The sequence below is a fragment of the Mastigoproctus giganteus genome, chromosome 10, assembly GCF_048544385.1.
Source record: "Mastigoproctus giganteus isolate SK-2022 chromosome 10, ASM4854438v1, whole genome shotgun sequence".
In the NCBI taxonomy this organism is placed as follows: Eukaryota; Metazoa; Arthropoda; class Arachnida; order Uropygi; family Thelyphonidae; genus Mastigoproctus; species Mastigoproctus giganteus.
In genome coordinates, this window is record NC_143584.1 from 178,998,675 (window position 1) to 179,022,934 (window position 24,260).

General features: G+C 36.2%; 1 protein-coding gene across 1 annotated transcript in view; it reads right to left on the reverse strand.

Moving 5' to 3' along the window:
* Positions 1 to 344: 344 nt before the first annotated feature.
* Positions 345 to 24,260, reverse strand: part of LOC150079581 (endochitinase-like) — a 70,143-nt gene continuing 46,227 nt past the window's right edge. The window contains exons 7-9 of the mRNA XM_090383124.1: positions 7,923 to 8,117; positions 3,469 to 3,591; positions 345 to 896 (exon numbers count right to left, since the gene is read on the reverse strand). Of these exons, the coding sequence (XP_090239250.1) occupies positions 345 to 896; positions 3,469 to 3,591; positions 7,923 to 8,117 (870 nt within the window). The remainder of the gene's footprint in view (positions 897 to 3,468; positions 3,592 to 7,922; positions 8,118 to 24,260) is intronic.

Below are 24,260 nucleotides of genomic sequence, written 5' to 3' on the forward strand. Positions count from 1 at the left end.
CAACAAATGAGCACATGATAATCATGCACTGCTGCTTTGTTCCAGCTATTAGCTGGTTTCACTGTTAGTCCCACAGTGTCATGTGAAATTGATTATTATACTAAACTAAATTTGTGTTTAGGAGCAATAAAATTTTGTATCACAGCTTATAATGTCTGCATTTAGTGCTTATGAATAATTAATTACAATTTCAGTATAATCTCTCCTTCAATACTGCGAACTATTATGAAGGTAGAACGGTAGATGAAAATTAAAGCCCATAGTATCATGTGCTATCTGTACTCCAAACTGTGCATATGTACATAACAGATGTGATGGAGTTACTGGTTTTAGGAATAGTCTGGTTATCCTGAAAAATAATCTCGGAAAAAAAAGACTGTTGCACTTGAAGGGCAGCCAGGCCTTTGTGCATCACGTGGCAGATTGCACCCTTGAATTTTCGGATCCCAAATGAGGCCCTTGTGGCATGCCATAAGTACAGGATTACCCATTATGCAGTAGTAATACTTGTCACAGTCAGTTTCATGAGGAATGTACTCAATACCAGGGTTGCACTTAGGTGAAGATGGAGTAACACCTGGAACTATTGAAGATGAAGATGGAGTAACACCTGGAACTGCTGTAGAGCTGATTTCTGGTTGAGAAGGGTGGGAGGTAGATGAAGTTGTTGTTGGTCTGAGAGTTGTAGTTGGTGAAGTATTTGGTGGCCACCAGGTGCTTCGTGTAGTAGAGGTAGTTGACTGATTTGGATCTGGTGTTGGCGCCACATAGCCCTTTAATCTGTCATTCATTACTTCGAGAAGAGCATTTTTCTTTCCACATATACCATTGAAATCATCCATATCAATAGCCCAAATCATGGCACCTCCAAACTTGTTTGCTTTGATATAATCCATCTGAAAGGAAATAAAAAAAATTTGTATTAAAAGGTAAAAACCATTATAATTAAAAATTTCATTAACTTAAAATTCATTGTCATGGTGCAATGTACAAATGAGTTTGAGAAGTGTATCAGGCATTGGTAGTCACTACCAATCATACCTTGCATTTGTCAATGTAGTTGAACTGGCATTCAACTGCTATTTCTCAGCCCATCGACCCAATTTTTTGATATCTTGTTGCAGCAGCTTACCCATAACCACCCTGCCAACCTTTATATCATCTGCAAACTTAGACATTAAGCTCGATATACCTTCATCAATATCATTGATAAATATTGAAAACAACGAGCCCAGCACTAACCCTAGGGAATTCCACTAATAACACAATGAGCAGGCCCACTGTGGTTTGCATTGGTTAAGTACTCATGCAATGTGAATAATTACTAAAGAAGACTCATTTCATGTGAATACTCAGCCAGTGCGGACTGCAAAACTATGCCATTCTGTAATACTGCTGCCAAAAGGATCTCAGCCCTGCAGTGGCCTGAAATATGGTACCACAGCAAATCCAGAACATGTATACTTGCATATATACCAATGCTAGAAGTATAGTAAATAAATTTGATGAATTTGAAGTATTGGTCAAGACATCAAAGGTGGATATTGTTGGGATAGAAGAGACATGGTGTCACACAGATATAAGGAATGCAGAACTGGAATTTGGGGTGTACAAAAAGGATAGGAAGGGTGTTATGCTGTTAAGAAAAACATAAAATCAAAAGAAGTGCATCCAGTTGATATAGATGAACAGTGCACTGTTGAGCCAGTTTGGGCTGACTGGGCTAGCCGGGTGGGTAAAGTGCCTGCCTGGCAACCCAAAGGTCGTGGGTTCGAATCCCGCCTCGGGTTTGGATCAAAGTACTGCAAAAACCTTGGGAGGTGCATTATGGCCACAGAAGCCGATGCACCAACAACTACCAAAAAAAAAAAAAAAGTCAGTTTGGTGTGACATAAGCACTGCGAGAGCAAAAATAAGAGTAGGAGTGTGTTCTAGGCCTAATGAGTACAATGAACAACTGTACAGAGAAATAGAGTGGGCTAGTAAATCAGAATGTCTTATAATGGGGGATTTTAACTTCCCAGATATTGACTGGAAGTTGTGGGTTGGTCACTCACACACTAGTAAGACTTTTGTGGATTTATTGGATGATTGTTTTCTGCAGCAGCAGCATGTTCGAGAGGCAACCAGAGAGGGTAATACTCTTGATCTGGTTATCAGCAGTGATCATTCGTGTATTAAGAATTTGCAGATAAAGGAACCACTAGGCGGCAGTGATCACAGTGTACTGATGTGGGATTTACTTAAAGATATAATTACCATCAGGGGTAAAGGAAAGGGTTTTTGCTTCCATAAAGGTGAGTACAGTGGTCTCAGACAGTTTTTAAATTCTGTACAGTGGAATCAACTGACGATGTTACCAACAGTAAATTCTAAGTGGGAAACATTCAAGGAATTAATCGTGGATGCTACTAAAAGTTTCATACCTATTAAGAAATATTGTTCATGGTTTAGGCCAAAATGGTTATCAAATGAACTAATGAGACTCGTGACAGTTGCTTCAGTCTCATGAAGAAGAACTTTCAACCGAAGAACTGTAACAACTTGTTGCTGGAGGGCAGGTGGAAGATGAGAAAGATGACGAAGTTGAATGCCTGAATGCCACCATAAAACAGTTTCTACTTCAGAGTTATCTTCAGTTTTAAATTCATTTGAGAAAAGTATGCAATGGCTAGAAGATAATGATTATAATGCAGAAGAGCACTTCATACAATTCGATCTGCTTTGGAGCCATATAAGCAGCTGCTTTGTGAAAGAAGGAAGATTGCGAAACAACAGAAACTAAATGTCTTGTTTATGAAAACACCCAAGGAAGAGAGAGAAAATGAGCCACAGCCATGTAGTTCTGGCATGACCACATTTCGTCCAAAGTCCTCATTGACATCTCCACCCAGTTCCGATAATGATGACAACCTGCCGCCACTTTCCCCATAATTCCGCTGCTTCAACCCTTCTGCAAGCCCCTTCCCTCAAGCTGTCTTCATTTATTTTTAAGGTAAGAATCTAAATTTAAATGATTAAATTATTAATTTTACATTTTTCGACTGTGTAAGTGTTTTATTACGATTATTTATTGTGTTTGGTAATGTTTTGGTTACAAATGTGTGTCCAATCTTGGGTGGTCGGCACCTAACCCTATTTTTTCCATAGGGCCTGTTGTTTATATTGCATGATTTTGCATTTCACAATGGTTTCTTGGGCAGTCAATAAATAAGGCTGTAAAACACAATATAACACAACTCAACTTCAGTCTTCATATAACACAACTATTGTGTTATATGAGGACTGAATGTATATGGATTTTAATCACCACTGTGGTATCTAGTGATTAACAAATTACCTTCATTTTACTGGGGAGTAATGAAAGAGAAAATACACAACATGTACATTATTAGAAATTATTCTATTTCTTCTTATTAAATCTTCATATTGGAAAAGAAAATCTGCTCAGTATTCACTGCTAATTACCTTTATTCCTATACTTTCTTCATCTTCATAACCAACCCACTGGTCCTCAAAATATGCATAGGGACATTTTCCAATATCATCAAATTTCTTGGTCCAGTTTTTCTTCTGTATTTCTGGACAGATCTGAAAATTTATAAACATCAATCACGATAAGAATTTTTCTAATAAAAAATAAATTTATCTATTTTGTAAATAGAATTTTCTAAAACATTTATATAGAGTTCAGACAAATAGAGATTTTTATACTAAAAACTATGAGAAATATCTTTAAAGTAATGCACGGTATACTGCTATGCAAATATTAAGTATTTATTTTACACAGTAACATTAAAGTACTCTAATCTTTTTTCTTTACAATAACTAAGTTCCTTCATTTTGAGAGAAAATCCTAAACTTCGCTTAAGATATTAGAGATTTATGTGGGCTTCTTGTCACTGTTTTTATTAAAATTGTTGATCGTTATGCATCATTTATTCAAGGTGGCACTTTCTTCCATTTCAAAACTCATGAAAATCATGGCAAAACTTTTTCTGGAAGTACAACCTACAATTGAGACAGCATTCAACAGTATAGTATCTGCAGAGTTTGCACACGTGCATGTGCATTATGTTTGGGTTAATCTTATCTTTCTCCAATTAAATAAAAGAACAGATAGTACACTTTTGATATCAGAAGGCTATCATCAAAAGAGATTTTTACAGATTTAAAAGTTTCCAGAGGAGGTTTTATAAAATACATGGTGTCCTCCATGACATTACAGTCAATTTTTCAGTTTCAAGAGGGCTAGTTTTGGATTCACTTGGAGCTGTGGTCATCTGAGGTCACATAAAGGGATTAGGATTTTTCCACTAGTTAGTCTGGGTTTTCCATTCAATACAATGGGCAGATGGTCCCAAGAACGTGCATTTATATATATAATACATGATAAACCAAATGAACTGGCATACCATGTGCATTGTGACTGTGACCAAAGTAGCCAATGAATCAAAAAAAAGTATAGCAATAGTAAATAATAAAATGCATGAGAGAGGGATACAGAAAGCTGAATTCCACATAAAACTTGGTGGACTGAATGAGGCATAATGAAATGCTTTTAGAAAAGATTCTCTATGTTTTATTTATAGGTACATATTAATTATGTCCAAAAGGGAATTTTCACACCCGTGATGTACTCCTCAGAATTCATTCAGTCTCAAATGTCAAATATTAAGTGAAAACTTCCTTAACAGACACTTCTCTAAAAGGGACACTTCTTGTTGTGGACAATCAGGCTTAGATCTCAGCCAGAAGCATTAGAAATTACGTGTTAAATGACTTCTCCAAAATGAACATTCTTAATATGGATGAGGACACTTAAACAGATGTCTTTTTCATATTTTTAACCTCCCTGGACAACATTTTCAAGGATAATTGACCACGTGTTTTTGTAAGTTAAGGGGATTTGCAATGAAGGCAACTGAAGGACAAGGTCGTTACAGTAACATTAAATGATATGTTAACATGTTTGCTTCCACCTATATTTGAGCGAGAGTACATTCAATGGGCATTAATTTTTGAATGTTGAAGAACAACAACATTCCACAATTCTCAATATTCTGAAATTTGTAAATGGTTGAAAAAGTAAAAGTCTAGAACATATCTAAAAGCAAACACTTATTTTTTATTTTATCAGAACAAACCTGAAAATTTTATCAAAAGTTTATTCCATATAAGTAAAATAATCTCAACAGAAGCAAAAAAAACAAATAAAACTCTGTACCAAGCTATAAACAATCAAGAGTTGCTACTAACAGCACAGCATTCAATTATGATGCGATACTGAGCAGTTGTTAATTTCATGTGCCTTTACTTTTACAGCCTTATTTACTGACTGCCCATATTTTATGGCACGGCGCTTGGCTGTTTTTGAATACATATGCATAATGGCATGTCATTTGTAGCGCTGTTTGATGCTTATATGCATCAGAAGCAGTGAATATGTTAATTAGACTTGTGGAGCAAATGGCACAACATGTTAATATGCTCACTACTGGTAAGGAATGTTTACAAACTTATTTGGATTGTCTGAAGCATTTAGACTGCTGTGCATTGCTAAAGCAATAAAATTGCCAAACCGAGAGATGCATTTGCCAAAAAAAATACTGTAGCAATTCTACAGGATTCAGCTTGTGGTACTTTATGTTTCTTTAAAAAAATAAAAGGATAACGTTCTACCAGGAAACTACATAGGTAATTTTGACCAGTAGCACATGGGGGTTTTCCATGTTCACAAATAAAATGCACTTTGTTAAAAACTTTGCGATGTTTAACATTACTCTCAAAACTGCTCTAGTAAGAGGGTGTCCAGCTTTTTGACTGAGGGACGATGACAATTTTCCCCATGCCAGCGTACCCACTTTCACTTGGCAGTGAGAAATAGCAGTTGTAGCTAAATACAAAAGTAGCTACACATGAAGATTTTATCAAAGTTTGTTCATGTATGCAGGTTCCCCCCCCCCCCCCGGAATACTGGTCAAAATTTTCCTATATATGTTTGTTAATTTTTTCAGAAATAAAACGTTCATGGCAAGGCCATATTCAGAAATTTTAAAAAAGAAGAGTTTGACCCTTTAAAGAGAAGGGGTTATCCTATTACCTTTTAAAAGAATTGTATGCAAGAAAAAAAATTACGTATTTAACTTTAGAACAAGACTTTTATTCATGGAACTTTGCGACAGCAAATAATGGCCAGATCTGTCTCCACCCACTGCTTCACGCTGATTGGCTGCTAATCACAATTTCATTAGAGTGAATGCCATTCTGGAAGTGAGTAGAGCCAGCAGGAATATGACAGACTGGCCAGTAAATCTGATCTTCATTGTAGTGGGCATTTCTTAAGAGACTTTCAGTTCCACTAGCGAAAAGAGGTCAGGTTAGTTTATCCCACCAAATTTGGGACAGATTCAACTGAAAAACAGTGCATACTAAACATTACAGACACATTTTTTTGTTAGAATCCATCCTGAATTTGATGGCATAAACTAATCTAACCTTTTCTAGTATAGAGTAACATACACTAAACATTGTTTATTTGGTTGAATCCGTCCGGAATTTGAGGCATAAAGTAACCCATCCTTTTTTAACTGGCCACAATAAAAGCAAATGAGTGGTAATTAATAACCAATAACAGACATTCTAACAAAAAACAGCAGCAAATACAGCAAATTAAATGCATCAATGCATTCCAAAGCAATTGAGCAATTAATAATAACCTATAAAATGGATTCTAACAAAAATTAAGGTAGAATTACTGACATGACTATGTCTTCAATCAGAGCTAAGCAGAGGACAGAGCTAGATCTGGATATCATTTGCTGTCGCAAAGATCCATGGGTAAAAGTTGTTCCAAAGGTTAACCAAATGATGAATATGGATTAAAACTAGTAAGTGATCTAATATGAAAATTATTAGATCTGAGGTTTACAAAGTGCAGGGCAGACACCCCTTTGTTGTGTGTGTGTGTGTGGGGGGGGAGCTGCTGTTTTTTTTTTTTTTTTTTTTTCTTTCATCGTTTCATAAAATTTATTCCATCATTTTATTCCATTCATATTATCAATTTTATTTTAATCTTTGAGATGAAATGTATTGAATTAAATATTAATTTATAAAAGTATGTATACTCATAGGTGCCTCCACGGGCAGGAGCAGTAGTGCGTAGCACATGCTTCTTGATTAGACTGGAGTTCGAGCCCATAACCACCAAATACGGAGGATAAGGAAGGTCAGGGAATGACCACCGCATATTCCAGCCCGGATAAAGGGTGAGGGTTGGTGTCAGGAAGGCATCCGGCCGTAAAAATTGCATGCCAAAACAAAAATGCTGACCCCATATATAATGGGAAAAAGCAAGGGGAAAAAAAAAAATGTATAGCTAATGTTTATGTCAAATATGTTTATTTGCATTTGTTCTGAAAAGGGTGGAGCAGCATAAAATTTATGAAATATTTAAACAGGAGTGCAAGATATAAAAGTTTGAGAACCTCTGCTCTAAACAAATCATTAAAAGTTAATTACGTGTTTACTAAAAGTTGGGTTATTTACCAAAAGTTAATTATATATTATTTACTAAAAGTTAATTAACTGAAACACAATTATGTACAATAATCAATAAAACAGAAAGCATAAGCAACCAGTTACGATGAATTTCATTTTTCTGAATTACTGAAACTGGTTACAGTTTCAGTCCTCTGTATAGTGGACTATCTCTGTATAGTGGACACTTTTTTCTGACCCAGTTTTGTCCACTCTAGAGGGGTTTCACTGTATTAATGAAAATTTACCATTGATTCATTTTAATAGAGAATGTATAATGTTCTTTCAATTAAATTAAGACATTTTTTTAGAAATGGAGAATAGTTGATGCTAATCTGAATTCAATCGCTTTTACAGTTCTTTCTGAATAAAAAGCTACTTACCTCATAATATGCAAGAAAACCTGTAGCATTTGTATATTGACCTGGTTGTCCTCCTTCAAACCACTGTTTAATTGGTGCTCTAAGGCCATGATTATCCTTGCTACCCAAAGTATAAGTACGACCATAGAATGGAACTCCAACTATTAGTTTGTTTCTGGGAGCACCCATTTCAACCCATAAATTAAGACCATCGTGCTGGAGAACATAATTTTGTAATTACATATCACAAAAAAACATATAAAAAAAGTAACAAAATATGTACCTGTATTATGTATAATACATATATACAATATAAAAGATTAAACAAATAATAAATTAAATAATAATAATATAATCTTTAATAACCATAAAAGGTCTAATTACAGTCTAATAACCAGTAAAGGTCTAATCCCCTAAAAGTAGCAGATATCACTGGGGTTCAAAGTACTTCAGTCTTACAGTGCTAGGTGTACCAATACCTTCACTATTGTGGCAGCCATGCCCAGGGATCTATGGGCTCTACATTTTTTTGTGGTGCAAGCAATTATGTATTGATGCAAAAATTAGTTTTGTACTTAGCAGGTTATTAAGGCAGAAATTTGCCCAGTCCTCAGGTTGAGCCAGGAACAAATCTAACATGTTTCATATTTTTTGTAACGTTAATAGTAATAGAGTAAAAATGAAGTGAGTCTTATGCACCAACTGATTAATAAAAATTACCCCTACCTTACTGACAAGTTATACACATCTAGAATGGTGTTTAATGAATGCATGATCATCAAAAGAAAAATATCCAGTTTTTATGACTTCACTTTCTGAATAAACGTATGGATTAATCCAAGGGCAATTACACAATTATCCCTACACATAGTAAACATCAGCATCAGTAAATAGCCTTTGGCTGTGAAGAAGCATTATTATTATTATTATTAGCCATATGGTGCAAGGAAGCCTGAGGCTTATGCTGCACCAGCCAAAAAAAGATTCCCGAGTTACCCTGTGAGAGAGAGACAGAGTCAGAAAAGGAATCACCAAGAAGAGAAGAATTAAAAATGCATAGTAAACAGCCTTTGGCTGTGAAGAAGCATTTTTGTCAACAAGATGGAGCTAAGAAACAAGCCAAAAATGTAGTTTGTATTTCCTCCTTAAACATTTCCATAACTAATTTCAAATCAGTATTCTGGAAATTTTTGGTATAGCATGGTACTGTGTTTACCATGCTATTCTGATATTAATCCACATAATTATATATTTTAGGGAAGATATTTCCTAGAAATATCATCCTAATGCTCATTGGAATAATCCACATGCATTTCAGTTTAGCAAATGAAGAAATAAATTGCAGCTGGTCAGTGACTGATGTTTGTATCTTTAAATTTTAGCAAGTTGTGACCTGTCTCAATATATTTGATAACTCATCCAGACATTGTAACACAAGAACCACCCATTTATTTACAGCAAGTCTGAATTATCATGCATTAAACAGAAGACATTTTATGTTTCATATTATTAATGTACCGCCGTCTATTTGCATTTCATATAAACAATCTGAAAAGCTAAATCCATGTTTATTGATGTTTATATTCAATTATTTAAGCACATGCAGCATTGCTTTCTTTTGTTAGGGAAAAGAGCAACAGAAACCAACAAAATTTGATGAATTTGAAGTACTGATTAAGTCATCAAATGAATACATTGTTGGGATACTGAGGACATGGTGTCACTCAGACATAAGGGTAGCATTTGAACATAGTGAAAAGAGTGTGTTACAGAAAGAGCAGACAAGACTGGGGGGGGGGGATTATACCCTTAGTTAAGAAGCATATTAACCCTTTGTGGTCCAATGTTGTGCCCAGTGCAACATCATAAAATTCTGCTTCCAGTCCAACGTTGCATCAGCACGCCCATCAGTGTTTCTGATTACAGAATTTGTTTTCCAGCTGTGCTGACACAATTAATGTACCGCCGTCTATTTGCATTTCATATAAACAATCTGAAAAGCTAAATCCATGTTTATTGATGTTTATATTCAATTATTTAAGCACATGCAGTATTGCTTTTTTTTTAGTCTTCTTTCAGTCAGATATGACACCGAGAACATTTGAGTTTCTAATTATGAAATTTGTTTTGCTGGATTATCACCTTTATAGTGACTAGAGAAATGATTTCCATTTGTTGACTGGAGCGACTACACTTGAAGATTTACAGACTGTTGTCTCAGCCTGAAAAAATTTTTTGGCTTTCTCCAGTTTTGCAGAGAAATTATTTAAGAGAAAAAATATAATTTCTGGTATTGCTATGCCATGATGAAATGTTCAGATGGTGATCTGATTTGAGAGGGTCTATGGGACTTAAGCTGTTGAAGATGCAGGGATTGAGAATGAGAACATGTGGTGATGAAGACATTGGATTCTCTTTAGGCATTCCTAGGACTAACGAGTTTGGTTTTACTTTCTTTTCTTTTCATTTTTATCTTCTTGCACTTCTTTTCTGAGACTACCTTCATTCCCAACTATCTGACCTCTTTTCTACCCATACTTATCCTACTATTTCCAAATTTCCCTTCTGTTTCAATGGAATCTGCCAAGAATTTCTAGGAGTTCTGGTTTGTGGATGCTTAATACTAGTTCCTGACACACCTCCACATGTCTAGGGATGGGGGGCCAGGGGAGTGGTTGGCTGTCCCTTGGCTGCAGAGTTGACAGGTGCCGGCACTCAACCCTCAACATACTAACACTTATTCTTATACACCCAGATAACACAACATTGCCAGCTTTGGCTAATGCTTGTACAGAGACTCAGTGGCTATTGGGGGGGGGGAACCCTGGTTACCACAATACAGTGCATAATACATATTGAAACATTGTACTGACTCAATTACTGCACTGCACTCTATTTATACTTCACATAAAGAACCTGAAAAACTAAATTATGTTTATATTCAGTGCAGTGGTGTGTGTGAGAGTGAGTGAGTGATGTCTAAATGTCTCAAAAAGTGCAACCATTGGCATTTTTAATCAGGAAGTTTGTTTTTTTCTGGTGTACTGCCATTTATTTATTCTTCATATAAACAATCTGAAAAACTAAATTGATGTTTATATTCAAAGGCAGATGATTGTTTTTTTTTTTTTTCCCCTATCCTTTTCAAGTCCAAATGTGGAAACCTGTACACCTGTCGTCATTTACAATTAGAAAATCTGTTTTCCTTGTTGTACTGCCATCAATTTATACTTCATACATGATCTGGAAAACTAGGTGGATGTTTATTGATGTTTATATTTAGTTGTTAGCAGCAGGATGCATTGTTTGTTCAGTGGAGAAGTCACAATGTAACTAACACTTGTGTTAGAGTGAAGAATTTAGACATTCTGTCAAGATCTAGTAAAGGGCCTTCTGAAGGTGATACTGAGAAACTGGCAGCCCTTCCTGAAGAAATTTAAGGGAGGAAAAGGAAACACTTACAAATAAGATAGGTCCCAACTGTTCCATAGGGCGTGACTGGATTTAGGTTTCACTAAATGAACTAAAGGAGATTTTTGGAGTTAATATCAACATGGGACTAAATTAAAAAATTGATATAAAGAAATATTGGTCTGAAGAATGGACAGACAGAATTAAATATTTCAAGAACATGTTTAGCAGGAAGAGATTTCTGCAGATATTTTGGATGTTGCATCTCTGCCCACCCACAAAAGGATAAACAAGGAATCAAAGTAGGAGCTCTAAAGTATAAAACATCGTCATTTATCCAGATAGAAATTTTTGTGAATATTTCTTTCCAAGAAGAAATATTCCATTACAGCTTTTAAACTGTTTTGTCATGCTGTTTTATATATTAGCTTATTAAAATCCAAAAATAAATTTTTGAATATCACATTTCAACTAGTCATTTGTTTGACTGATCTACATGAGGAAGACAATGAAACTAATACTGAATTGCAAAGGGTTAAATCAAAAGCAGTGCATCCAGTTAACATGGATGGCCAGAGCAATGTTGAGTCAGTTTGGTGTGACATAAGCACTGGAAAAAAAAATTGAGAGTAGGAGTGTGTTATAGGCCTAATGATTCTTATGTGTATAGTGAAAAGCTGCACTGACTTATAGAGTGGGCCAGTAAATCAGAATGTCTTATAAAGGAGGTTATTAACTTTCCAGATATTGACTATAACTTCAGGTTTGTTCACTCACACACTAGCAAGACCTTTGCAGATGTATTGAATGAATATTTTCTACAGCAGCACGTTAGAGAGGCAAGAAGAAGAAGAAGCAATATTCTTAATCAGATTATCAGCTGAGATTCTTCATGCATTAAGAATCCGCAAGTAAGAGACCCACTGAGGTGGCAGTTATCACAGTGTGTGAATGATGTGGAGTTTCCTTAAAAGAAGTACAGGGGGTACCCGCAGTTACGAGGATTAATTTCTGAAATCAATACAAGCAATGAAAATAACGTGGAGGATTTTTGGAAAAGTTTTAAGTTCTGCACAGTTTGCAAAATGAAATTATAAGTCTTGCAAAAGAAGCAGAGTTCCATAAAGTTGATGATGGGAATATTACACAATTGCTTGAATCAAGTGCAAAACACCTTACAAATGAGGAGCTAGCAGAATTAGGCCAACTACCTACAGAAGAAGAGGAAGCTGAAAATGATGATGATGCAATGGAATCACCAAAGGATAATGATTTGAAAATTAAAGAATTAAAGGAAGCTCTTGAGAAAATTGACCAAGCACTTGAATATTTTTGTGAGAATGACCCTCTTCGTGATTGTGCAGCAAAAGTTAAGAATGAAGTTAAAGACATAACTAAATGCTACGACACAATTTTATCTGAAAACATACAGCAAAAAAAAAAACAAACATCTGGATTCATTCTTTATTTGTAAAACTGAAAAATAGTGTAACTTCAATAAACTTTACTTAACCTTACATTGTTCAGCATATTATAATCAAAATGTGTAATAAAATAATTATCTCATTTTTCAGTTCTTTCAATCCATTTTTTACTATGTATTGCATACATAATACACATTAGTAAAATATGGTCCATTTTAAGTGGAATTTCATGGAACCAATTATCCTTGGATAACGAGGACTCCCTATAATTACTGTCAAGGGTAAAGAGAGGAGCCTTTGCTTTCGTAAGGGTGTCTACAATGCTCACAGACAAATTTTAATACAGTGAGATCAAAGGATGATATTACCATCAACAAATTCTAAATGGGTACACAGATGTAATTGTAGAAGTACTAGGCTTTTCATACCAGCTAAGAAATAACGTTCAAGGCATAGACTTATATGGATGTCAGATGAACTAACGAGACTTGGGACAGAGAAGCAGAAGCATCACAGAGAAGTCTGTGATGCATATAAATTATCAGGTGATGGTCGATATAAATGAGTCTGCAATCGAGCCACAAAGGAAGTTAGGTAAGTAACCACATTGGTCCACTTGATATCAATGATTTAACTGTTGATGATCCTGCTCAGGTTGCTGACAAACTAAATAGGTATTTTGCATCTACATTCACACATGAGGAATTCTTTAGGGAAGTTGATGCCAGAGTGGTTTATCAAACTATAAATAATTTTGTGATAACTGAGAGGAAAGTGGAAGAGAAATTGTTGAAGCAAAACATAAAACAGGTACCTACAGTGGATGGAATCGATCCAATTATAATAAGGGAGGCTTAATTTCTGTTCCAGGGAAAATAATGGAGTCACTGGTTAAAGAAGTAATGCAGGACCATCTAACAGAAGTGCAGTTATACTGTAGTTGAAGCCCGGATTTGTTAAGGGACAATCTTGTCTGATCAATTTCATTGGATACTATGATGCAGCAACTGAGGAACTAGATGCAAAAAATAATTTTGATATCATATACTTGGATTACGGCCTCTGTAGCCGAGTGGGCAGGAGCGGGAGTGCAGTAGCACACGCTCTTTGAGTAGACCGGGGTTCAAGCCCCTGACTGCTGAATACGGTCGATCTGCCAACCTGCACTGGACCAGCGTGGCAGATTATGGTCCATTTTCCCTCGGCATGAATTGTTGAGGAGGCTTCCATCCTGCAGTGGGTTGATAATGGCTGCACTTTACTTTTTTTATACTTGGATTTCAAGAAAGCTTTTGATACTGCTACACATAAGTGATTGGAGCAGTGTGGCATTAAGGGCAAGTTACTGCTATTGATAAAGCAATGGTTGAATGGGGAAAGGCAGAGTTGTTATCAGTGGACACTGCTCTGTGAGTACTAATGTTATCAGTTGAGTCCTCCAGGGTTTGGTGTTGGGTCCACTGCTGTTTTGTATATTTATCAATGATATTGATGAAGATATATCAGACTTAATGTCCAAGTTTGCAGATGATACAAAGGTTGGCAGGATGGTTATGACAGTAATCAAGGTAAGCAACTGCAACAAGATCTAGAAAAATTAGCAGATGAGCTGAGAAATGGCAATGAGAAATAACATTGACATATGCAAGGTATTGCATATGGGTAACAGTAATCCCAGTGTAATGTACCAACTGTGTAGTACTTTCAGGTAGTGGAAAATTAAAAATACCCGGAGGTAATTATGCAGTCTGATACTGAATTTCTCTGAACAAAGCAAACAGGCTGCCACAACAGCTTGTGGGGTTTTGTTAATGATATAGAGGAATTTTTCTAGCAGGGATAAGGAGATTATCCCAGTGTGTGCAAGGCAATAATTAGGCCACATCTTAAGTAGTGGTCTTGAGGCCTCATTTCAGGAAGAATATAGACCTGCTGGAACGGGAGCAGAGAAGAGCAATGATATTGGCAAAGGGAACAAAAGGGCAGTTTTACAAAGAAAAGCTTTATTTCTGCAAGTTGCAGTGTCTAGATACTAAGCACCTGCAAGGTGATCTAACTGAGATAATTAAGGCTTTGAATGGATTGTGCAAGCTCAGTGCTGATGGCATTCTTTCTCTTACTCAGACTACACACATGAAGGGGCATAAATTCAAATTGAGGAAGGGTGGTGTAGGATAGACATGCAGAAGTCTTCCTTCTGGAAGGCAAAAAGAATTAAAACTAACTAATCATATACTTAGGTGTATTTTATAAATATTTAAAAGTCTATTGAAAAAAGATTACTACCAGCCCTTGATAAAGAATTACCTCAATGGGCCAGAGTAGTATATCCAGAAAATTGCCCATGTAATGTTGAACAACATACAGCAAAACTGAAATTCAAACTTTACCAAAACATTTGCTTTAGTTTGTAGTTGAAGCAAATTGGAGTAATAAATATAACAATTGTGAATATCTGTATAACAAAAAGATAACATTTTGGACTTGCTAGTAGTGCCAGTTTCTATGAGCAAATGTAAGAGAGGATTTTTACAGGTGAAAATAATTATTACTCCAAGGTCATTGCTACTGACATTTACTGTGTCAGCATTATTGTACATAAGAATGGTAGCACCTCCATTAAGGCTTTTAATGCAAGCAAATCCATAAAAACATAGCTTATTCAGGTCTCATGCAGCCATACACAAATAGCAAAAAAATAAATAACAAGAAATATGATATAACATGATTTCACTGTGGAAATCTTTATGAAAATGTTTTGAATGAATGAGCGAATGTAAGAGAGGAGTTTTACAGGTGAAGATAATTATTACTCCAAGGTCATTGCTACTGACATTTATGTTTCAAAGATAGTTAGTGAAGCGCTACCTATTTAAGGTAGTGCAATACATGGTAACTCGTGAAGGATGAGCACAATGAGAGATACAGATGAAACGATGCCTTTAGCACTACGATCATAGTTTTAATTTAAGAGTTGTCTATGGTGTATCTACACCGATATTATATAGATACAGGCGCTTCTGTAGCCAGGTGGGAAGGAGCAGCAGTGCGCAGCACACGCTTCTTGATTAGACAGGGGTTCGAGTCCGTCACCACCAAATACGGAGGATGCGTAAAGGTCAAGGAATGACCACCGCATATCCCGGAGCAATATGGCCTTAGTTGCTAATGCTCCTAAAAACCAACCAAACAAACAAACATTATATAGATACAGTATTTATGTATTCATAGCTGAGGAAGAGACACACATAGAGTCAAAAGCTTCTGTAAGTATTCTATTTTATCAAAAGAAGAGAGCACAGCAGGCAGGGGGCAAAGTCCCCCTAGTGCTTAGCATTAGCATTAGCATTAGTAGAGGCATTTGATGCAAGAAAGCAAGCTTATGCAGCATCAGCCAAAAAAAAAAAAAAAAAAAGTAACATAAATAAATAAAAATAACCACTTCCACTTCACCCCTCTGTTCGTTCGAAATACCTGTCCAGCTGAGCCTTAAACTTATTTAGGCTATCAACTTCCACGACAAGGGATGGAAGTCTGTTCCACCTACCAACCACCCGCTGGATAAAGGCAAATTTCCGCACATCTATCCTACATCTGTCTTTCCTCAATTTGAATTTATGCCCTCTCAGGTGATTATTCTGAGCAAGAGGAAGAATCCCATCAGCATTGAGCATGCCCAAACCATTCAAGGCTTTGTACACCTCTATCAGATCACCTCGCTGGTGCCTAGTTTCCAGACACTGTGATTCGCAAAACTTAAGCCTTTCTTCGTAAGAGCACCCCTTTGTCCCATTCACCAATCTTGTTCCCTTCTCTGTACTCATTCCAGCAGCTCTACATCCTTCTTGAAATGAGGCCTCCAGGCCTGTATACAGTACTCTAGGTGTGGCCTGACCATTGCCTTATACATGGTATTAAAAACTATTAAATTAGTTTTGTCCAATTTACTGTACTTTTATAATTTGAAGTATCCAATAAGCTCATATGATACCCATTATTTAAAAGCATCACCAGGGAATGAGAATGCATACTGTTTATTGTGCAAGTGCAAAATTATTGGAATATCAGATAATGGAAAAGGTGACTTTTGACACAATGATTTTCTATAAATTTTCCTGAGGAAGGACTCCCTTCTCTAGTGGGATTTTCTCAGCATTCCAAGCTCTTGTGGGTAGCATAGTTGGTATATTGTCTTCCCTACCACGTGAAAAAGATCCAAGTTCAAATCCCATCAATGAAGTGAGGAATTATGGGTCATTTTCACAACCTGGCTGAGTTAGTTAGTCTCAGGAGAAGGGAGCATGTTTTTTTTTTCTCCAGAAAATTCATGTTTTTTTGGTCCAGAAAACAGCAATCGACCAAAGAATGCACGCAGTATACAGACTTGTTATATACAGCACAATATGGCCTAAGTTACTGATGCACCTAAAACCCTACAGCAACCAATCAGCATTCTGGAAGTTTATATTTTACAAAAAAAGCCCCACACAGGCATATTAGCAATTTCAAAAGAAGCATATCTGGAATGCTTCCAAAAGTTGCAGAAGAATAGGAATCAGTGTATTTAGAGTCAAGGAAACTACTTTAAAGAAGATCCATCAAAATAGCTAGTACACTTCATTTCCCAAATATCAGTTCGGTCCCCAAACGTTTTGAATACACCTTGTATGATTACACCTTTGAAAGGTGTGAAAACACATGAAACACATTTCACACCTTCCATGTGGCACTGAAACATTCATTTGCTTTTTAAATCCAACTTTAAGCCTGCCAAAGGCAAGAAATTTAGTCCCTCGGTGTTGGGCCCATTGTTGTTTTCTGTATTTATAATTATATTGAAGTTATATCAGGCTTAATGTCCATGTTTGCAGATGATACAAAGGTTGGCAGGGTTGTTAATGACAGTATGCTACTGCAACAGGATCTAGAAAAGTTGAGCAGATGGGCTGAGAGTTGGCAACTGAAGTTTAACATTGACAAATGTAAAGTACTGCATATGGGTAGCAGTAACCCCAGTGTAATGTATCAACTGTGTGTTACTACACTCAGGGTAGCGAAGAATGAAAAATATCTAGGGGTAATTGTGCAGTCAGATATGAAGTTTTCTGAGCAGTGCAAACAGTCTGCAAGAGTAGCTCATGGTGTCTTGTCAATGATATACAGGAATTTTTCTAGTTGGGATAAAGAGGTGATTATTCCCTTGTATAAGGCAATGGTCAGCCACACCTTGAGTACTGTATAGAGGTCTGGAGGTCTCATTTTAGGAACGATGTAGAACTGCTGGAATGAGTCCAGAAAAGGGTAACGAGATTGGTAAATGGAACAAAGGGTTGCTCTTATAAAGAAAGGCTTAAGTTCTGCAAATTGTAGTGTCTGGAGACTAGGCACCTGTGAGGTGATCTGATTGAGGTGTATAAGGCCCTGAATGGTTTCAGAAAACTCTTTGCATCATATGCTTCTACTAATGCTAATGTTCCAATGTATGTGAAATCACATACTATCCAGATGTAAGGTACAAAAGGCCTGTGGTGCAACAATAAATTGTGATATATTTAATATGAAAAAAGGAATTTGTATATCAATATTTTCTGTTGCACCATTGTTATCCCAAATTCCTTGTGCCACTGATTGAATTATTTGATTTATTGAAACATTCTGAATGAATTGTTGCAACATAACACAAAATGTAAAGCCATTTGCAGTGGTTCGGCTCTATTTCACACACAAAGGCTATATGTGTAATGAAGCTCTCTACCTATTACATATTTTACTACTTTTCAGAATTAGGAGAAAAACTTCATTTTATGAAGGCTTGAAATAGCCATGCTGTCTAATTAAATGACAATATATATATATATTTAAATAATATACTAAATAGATACGTTATAGTGTAAAGTAAATATCTTTAAAGTTTGAAAATCCATATAGCCATAGTCCTGCCATATCTCCAGTATACATGAAAACCAAAATATAAATCATATTAAGTAAATTAATAAAATAATATGCCCAACACAGGAAAATTATTTTGCAAGGAACTTTGTCGAGGGCTAAACCCTTACAAAATAACCAACCCATGCTAGACTGAGCCATCGGTTTCTGTTATCATCTGCCTGTATACTAAAGCCAAATTATATAATAGTGGAAATGTAGAATAATTTAGTATAACATTAACGTAAGATTTGAGACAAATGTAAGTCTAGAATGCCAAAACAACAAGTGTAGTACCGTATTACATAACAACAATTTATAAATGTTACAGGCTGGATGATATTTAGCCCGACCGATCGCTACCACATTATAAGCACAACTGAGTAATTATTAAAATTTTGCTGAACACAATTTAGCATAAAATTTGCAGAAAATAGCTACTAAAGCTAACCGAAGGAGCGTTCTCCTTCGGTTAGCTTTAGTAGCTATTCCTTGCAAAATAATTTTCCTGTGTTGGGCATATTATTTTATTAATTTACTTAATATGATTTATATTTTGGTTTTCATGTATACTGGAGATATGGCAGGACTATGGCTATATGGATTTTCAAACTTTAAAGATATTTACTTTACACTATAACGTATCTATTTAGTATATACATAACGTCCGATGTAATGTTCGATCGTTTGATGGCATTAATTGGTGTGTTCTATATATTACGCTTAAACTATAATTTTACATCTTTACAACCTAAACTCAGTAATTTTATGGATGCTTTATATTTAAATAATGATATAGTTAGAAAAATTATGAAAATAAAGAAAATAAATATAAAGCTATCATTAGAGGCAGAAAAATACGCAATCCTCCATATGATGCCTAATACATAACAGTTATTAAGTTTAAAATTAAAATCAAAACATATGCCAGTAGTATGGCAAAACTGTTGAGCGAAAATTTAAACATAATAGTTAAATTAACATAAAGGTTAAATCAACGGAGAGGGGAAAGTAAAGGTAACAAGACTAAAATTGTAGCCGAAACTCTCCGAATAAAGAAATCCAATTATTTATGGCACCCCCCCCCCAGTATTAACAAAAATATTTTTGTTACTTTGTTTTATTTTTGTAGTTTGTTTAGTCTCTATTGGTGAAATTTCACATATCTTGGAACTGGCACCTTACTGGGGAGCACCACTAAATTCTTAGTAAAATAATAAGAGGAGTTTACCTCAATATAGTGCGTAGAACACTTCCGTATGATACCCTCCAGAAATTAAAACGGAAAAAACGAAAAAATCAACAACTTACTGGTACACTAGAGTAAAATATAAATAATTAAACACAATTCAAATCAATTTAAAACAATTAAAAATCAAATTAACGCAATTAAAAGAATCTAACGAAAATATTCAAAACGATTTTCCTTCCTGAAGCTGACAACGCTTTTCGACCGTATGTCGTGATCACAGGAATGAAAATTACCGAATCGGGTTAAACCTGATACTTAAATAGTGATTATTTGTCTTCGCGCATGTGCGTAAAGGTCCTTGCATCAGAGATCAAATATGGCCGATGAACATTAACAGAATTCTCGTGTAATTTAATTTCAACGGTTTCTGCAATTAATAGTCGCGTATAATTACGTTGAACGTTAAGTATTTTGGCCTCGTTAAATAAAAAAGTATGTTTTTCGTTAATGGCATGAAAGGCTAATTCTGACGCTGCTGAACGAGAAGCACGAACTGAGGCTTCATGTTGGTTTACACGAATATTAAGAGAAAATCGGGTCGAACCTTGATAAGATGAGTCACAATCACCGAAAGAATTGTTGTATACCAGATCATTAATTTGTGTTGCGAACGCTGAAAGAACCGAGCGATTGTTCAGTATTGTGTGTAACTTCCGTATTGGCCTAGCTACAATTTTAAATTCGATATCTTTAAAGAATCTGTTAAGCTGTTTGTGCCACTGTTCAACATATGGGACAGAAATAAAGTATTTTTTGATATTACTATTGTTGATTGGTGTAGTATTTTGTATCCTATCCTTAGCTTGTACCCTAATTCGGTTTATTGTGGTAATGGAATAACCCCTGTTTAAGAATCTGTTGGCGTCTCCGTAGCCAGGTGGGAAGGAGCAGCAGTGCGTAGCACACGCTTCTTGATTAGACCGGGGTTCGAGCCCGTCACCACCAAATACGGAGGATGCGGAAAGGTCAGAGAATGACCACCGCATATTCCAGAGCAATATGGCCTTAGTTGCTAATGCTCCTAAAAAAAAAAAAAAAAAAACAAAAAACCAAAAGAATCTGTTAGTTAATATTTGTATTTCTGAGTCCAAAGCAGAATCTGTCGTTGAATATTTATAGGCATTAAGAAATTGATTAAAAATAATCGATCTTTTGTAGGTGAACAGGTGATAGCTATTATAATGTAGAAGCATACTGGTGTTTGTAGGTTTTCGATAGATGCTAAATTGTATTTTATTCAAGTCCCGGGTAAGCGTGAAATTTAGAAAGTTTAATGACTTTGTATCCGTATCCTCCCTTTCCAATGTAAATTTGAGTCTAGAATGAATATTATTAAACGAATGTAAAATGTCTTGGATAGTATTACTATCGGTAATAACTAGAACATCGTCTAAATACCTCCCATAGTATGTGATACGGGTTCGAAAAGGTGTCAAATGTATCTGCTCAATCGTTGAGAGATAGATCTCTCACATTAAGCCACTCAGGCTCAAACCGATTGGTAATCCAAAAATTTGTTTGTACACCTTGTCTCGAAAGGTGATGTAGTTAGCCTCAACTAACAGTTTAATTAAGTGAAAAATTTCCTTAATAGGTAGCTTCATATAATTAATCGGTGTCGAGTTTTTATTTAACATATCCCAAATAATATCTAATGTGTATTCAACGTTTACATTCGTATATAATGAGGTAACATCTAGTGAGAATAAATTGTCATTTTCGCCGAGTCTACAGTCTTTAAGATTATTAAATAATGCATCGTAGTTCTTAATCACAAATTGTATTACCTGTCTAAAGGGTTTTATAATGTTATATACATGTGTGGCTAAGGATGAAAATGCCGAGTTCCTGTAGGAAACAATAGGTCGAATAGGAAACCCAGTCTTGTGTAATTTTACCTGACCGAAAAGTGCAGGAATATTGTATGTTCTGAACTTCAATTCCTTTAACTGAACCATAGTAATGTAGTCGTTTTTTCGATACGTGGTTAACGTTTTATTGTATTGATTGACCAAATTGTTAAACAGTGCCGGGTCTACATCACAATAAGTGGAGGTATCTGACACAACTGAATCTAACTTATTAATATAATCATGTTTATCTAGTATTGAAAGCGTCTGCAATTCTGCCCAGACACGATAGGAGGGAGTATATGATGAGAGCCCTGTCAATCAATTCGGCCCTGGAAAGATTGTGCAGGGCTCAAGGGGTAGAATTTTTTTCAGCCTAGTCTGTACTTGTTAACAGGAGAGACTGCTTCTACAGTGATGGGATACACTTAAATAGAAAGGGTGCAAGAATGTTTGCTGATGCTATCGAGGCAGTGTTAGGTGGGTCGGAAAACTGCTAGATTAGGGGGATACAAGGACTATTAGATTAACAGTAGTCACTGGCAGAGGTGAAAGTGATTCTTGCACTGCTTCTATGGGAATGAGCCGCAGCCTGGAAAATAAGATGCAGGATATTTCAGAGACTGCTGGGAATCATTGGGGTACAAGTAAACACATGGGTTGTGTTAGGGTAGCTAAGAAAAAGAACAGGTGCATGTATACTTGCGTGTACACCAATGCTAGGAGTTTAGTAAATAAATTTGATGAATTTGAGGTATTGCTCAAAACATCAAAGGCAGATATTGAGGGGATTTCAGAGACGTGGTGTCACACATATAAGGAATGCAGAACTGGAATTTGGGGAGTACAATGTCTACAGAAAGGATAGACAGGATAGGAAGGGAGAAGGGGTTATGCTATTAGTTAAAAAACACATAAAATCCAAGGAAGTGAAGCCAGTCGACATCGCTGGACAGTGCAGTGTCAAGTCAGTTTGGTGTGACATAAGCATTGGGAGATCAAAATTGAGAGTAGGAGTGTGCTATAGGCCTAATGACTCTGATGAGTATAATAAGAAACTGTTCGGAGAAATAGAGTGGGCCAGTAAATCAGAGAGTCTTATAATGGGGGATTTTAATTTCCCAGATATTGACTGGAATTTGGGGGCTGGTCACTCACACAGTAGCAAGGCTTTTGTGGATTTATTGGATGATTGTTTTCTACATCAGCATGTTCAGGAGGCAACTAGAGAGAGTAATACTCTTGATTTGATTATCAGTAGTGATTCTTCATGCATTAAGAATCTGCAGATAAATGAACCACTAGGTGGCAGTGATCACAGTGTTCTGAAGTGGGAGTTACTCAAAGAGGTAACTACCATTAGGGGTAAAGGGAAGGGGTATTGCTTTCGTAAAGGCGACTACAATGGACTGAGACAGTATTTAAATTCTATACAGTGGGATCAACTGATGATATTGCCAACAGCAAATTCAAAATGGGAAGCATTCAAAGAACTTATCTTGGAAGCTACTAGGCTTTACATACCAACTAAGAAATATTGTTCAAGGTTTAGGCCTAAATGGATGTCAGATGAACTAATGAGGCATATGGCAGAGAAGAAAAATGCATGGGATACATACAAATTAACACGTGACACAGACGCCTATGATAGATACAAGTTGATCTGTAACCAAGTTACAAAGGAGGTTAGGCAGGCAAAGGCAGATTACGAGAGATCATTGGCAAGGGATGCGAAGAAAAACAGCAAAGAGTTCTTTACTTATGTAAACTCTAGAAGGAAGGGGATGAATCAGATTGGTCCACTTGATATCGATGGGTCAACTGTTGATGACCCTGCTCAGGTAGCTAACAAACTAAATGAATATTTTGCATCGACATTCACACATGAGGAGTTATTCAGTGAGGGGAATGCCAGAGGTGTATTCAACTCTAGCAGTAAGCTAGAGAATCTTGTAATAATTGAGAGCAAAGTGGAGGAGAAATTGTTGAAGATAAACACAAGAAAGGCACCTGGGGTGGATGGGATCTATCCAGTTATATTAAAGGAGGCAGCAAAGGAAGTAAGCAAACCCTTAGCCATAATTATGAGAGCTTCCTTGGACTCAGGGGAGGTACCCATGGACTGGAGATGTGCAAATGTGACCCCAATTCACAAAGGAGGATCAAAGGCTGACACAAGTTATTATAGACCTGTGAGTTTAACTTCTGTTCCCGGAAAATTAATGGAGGCACTGGTTAAAGAAGCACTGCAGGATCATCTAGACAAGACTTCAGTTATAGCTAGGACACAGCATGGTTTTGTTAAGGGGAAGTCTTGCCTGACCAATTTGATTGGATACTATGATGCAGTCACAAAAGAACTGGATGCAGGGAATAACTTTGATATTATATACTTGGATCTTAGAAAGGCTTTTGATACTGTTGCACATGGAAGACTGCTGCACAAATTGGAGCAGTGTGGCATTGGAGGCAAATTGCTGCTATGGATAAAGGG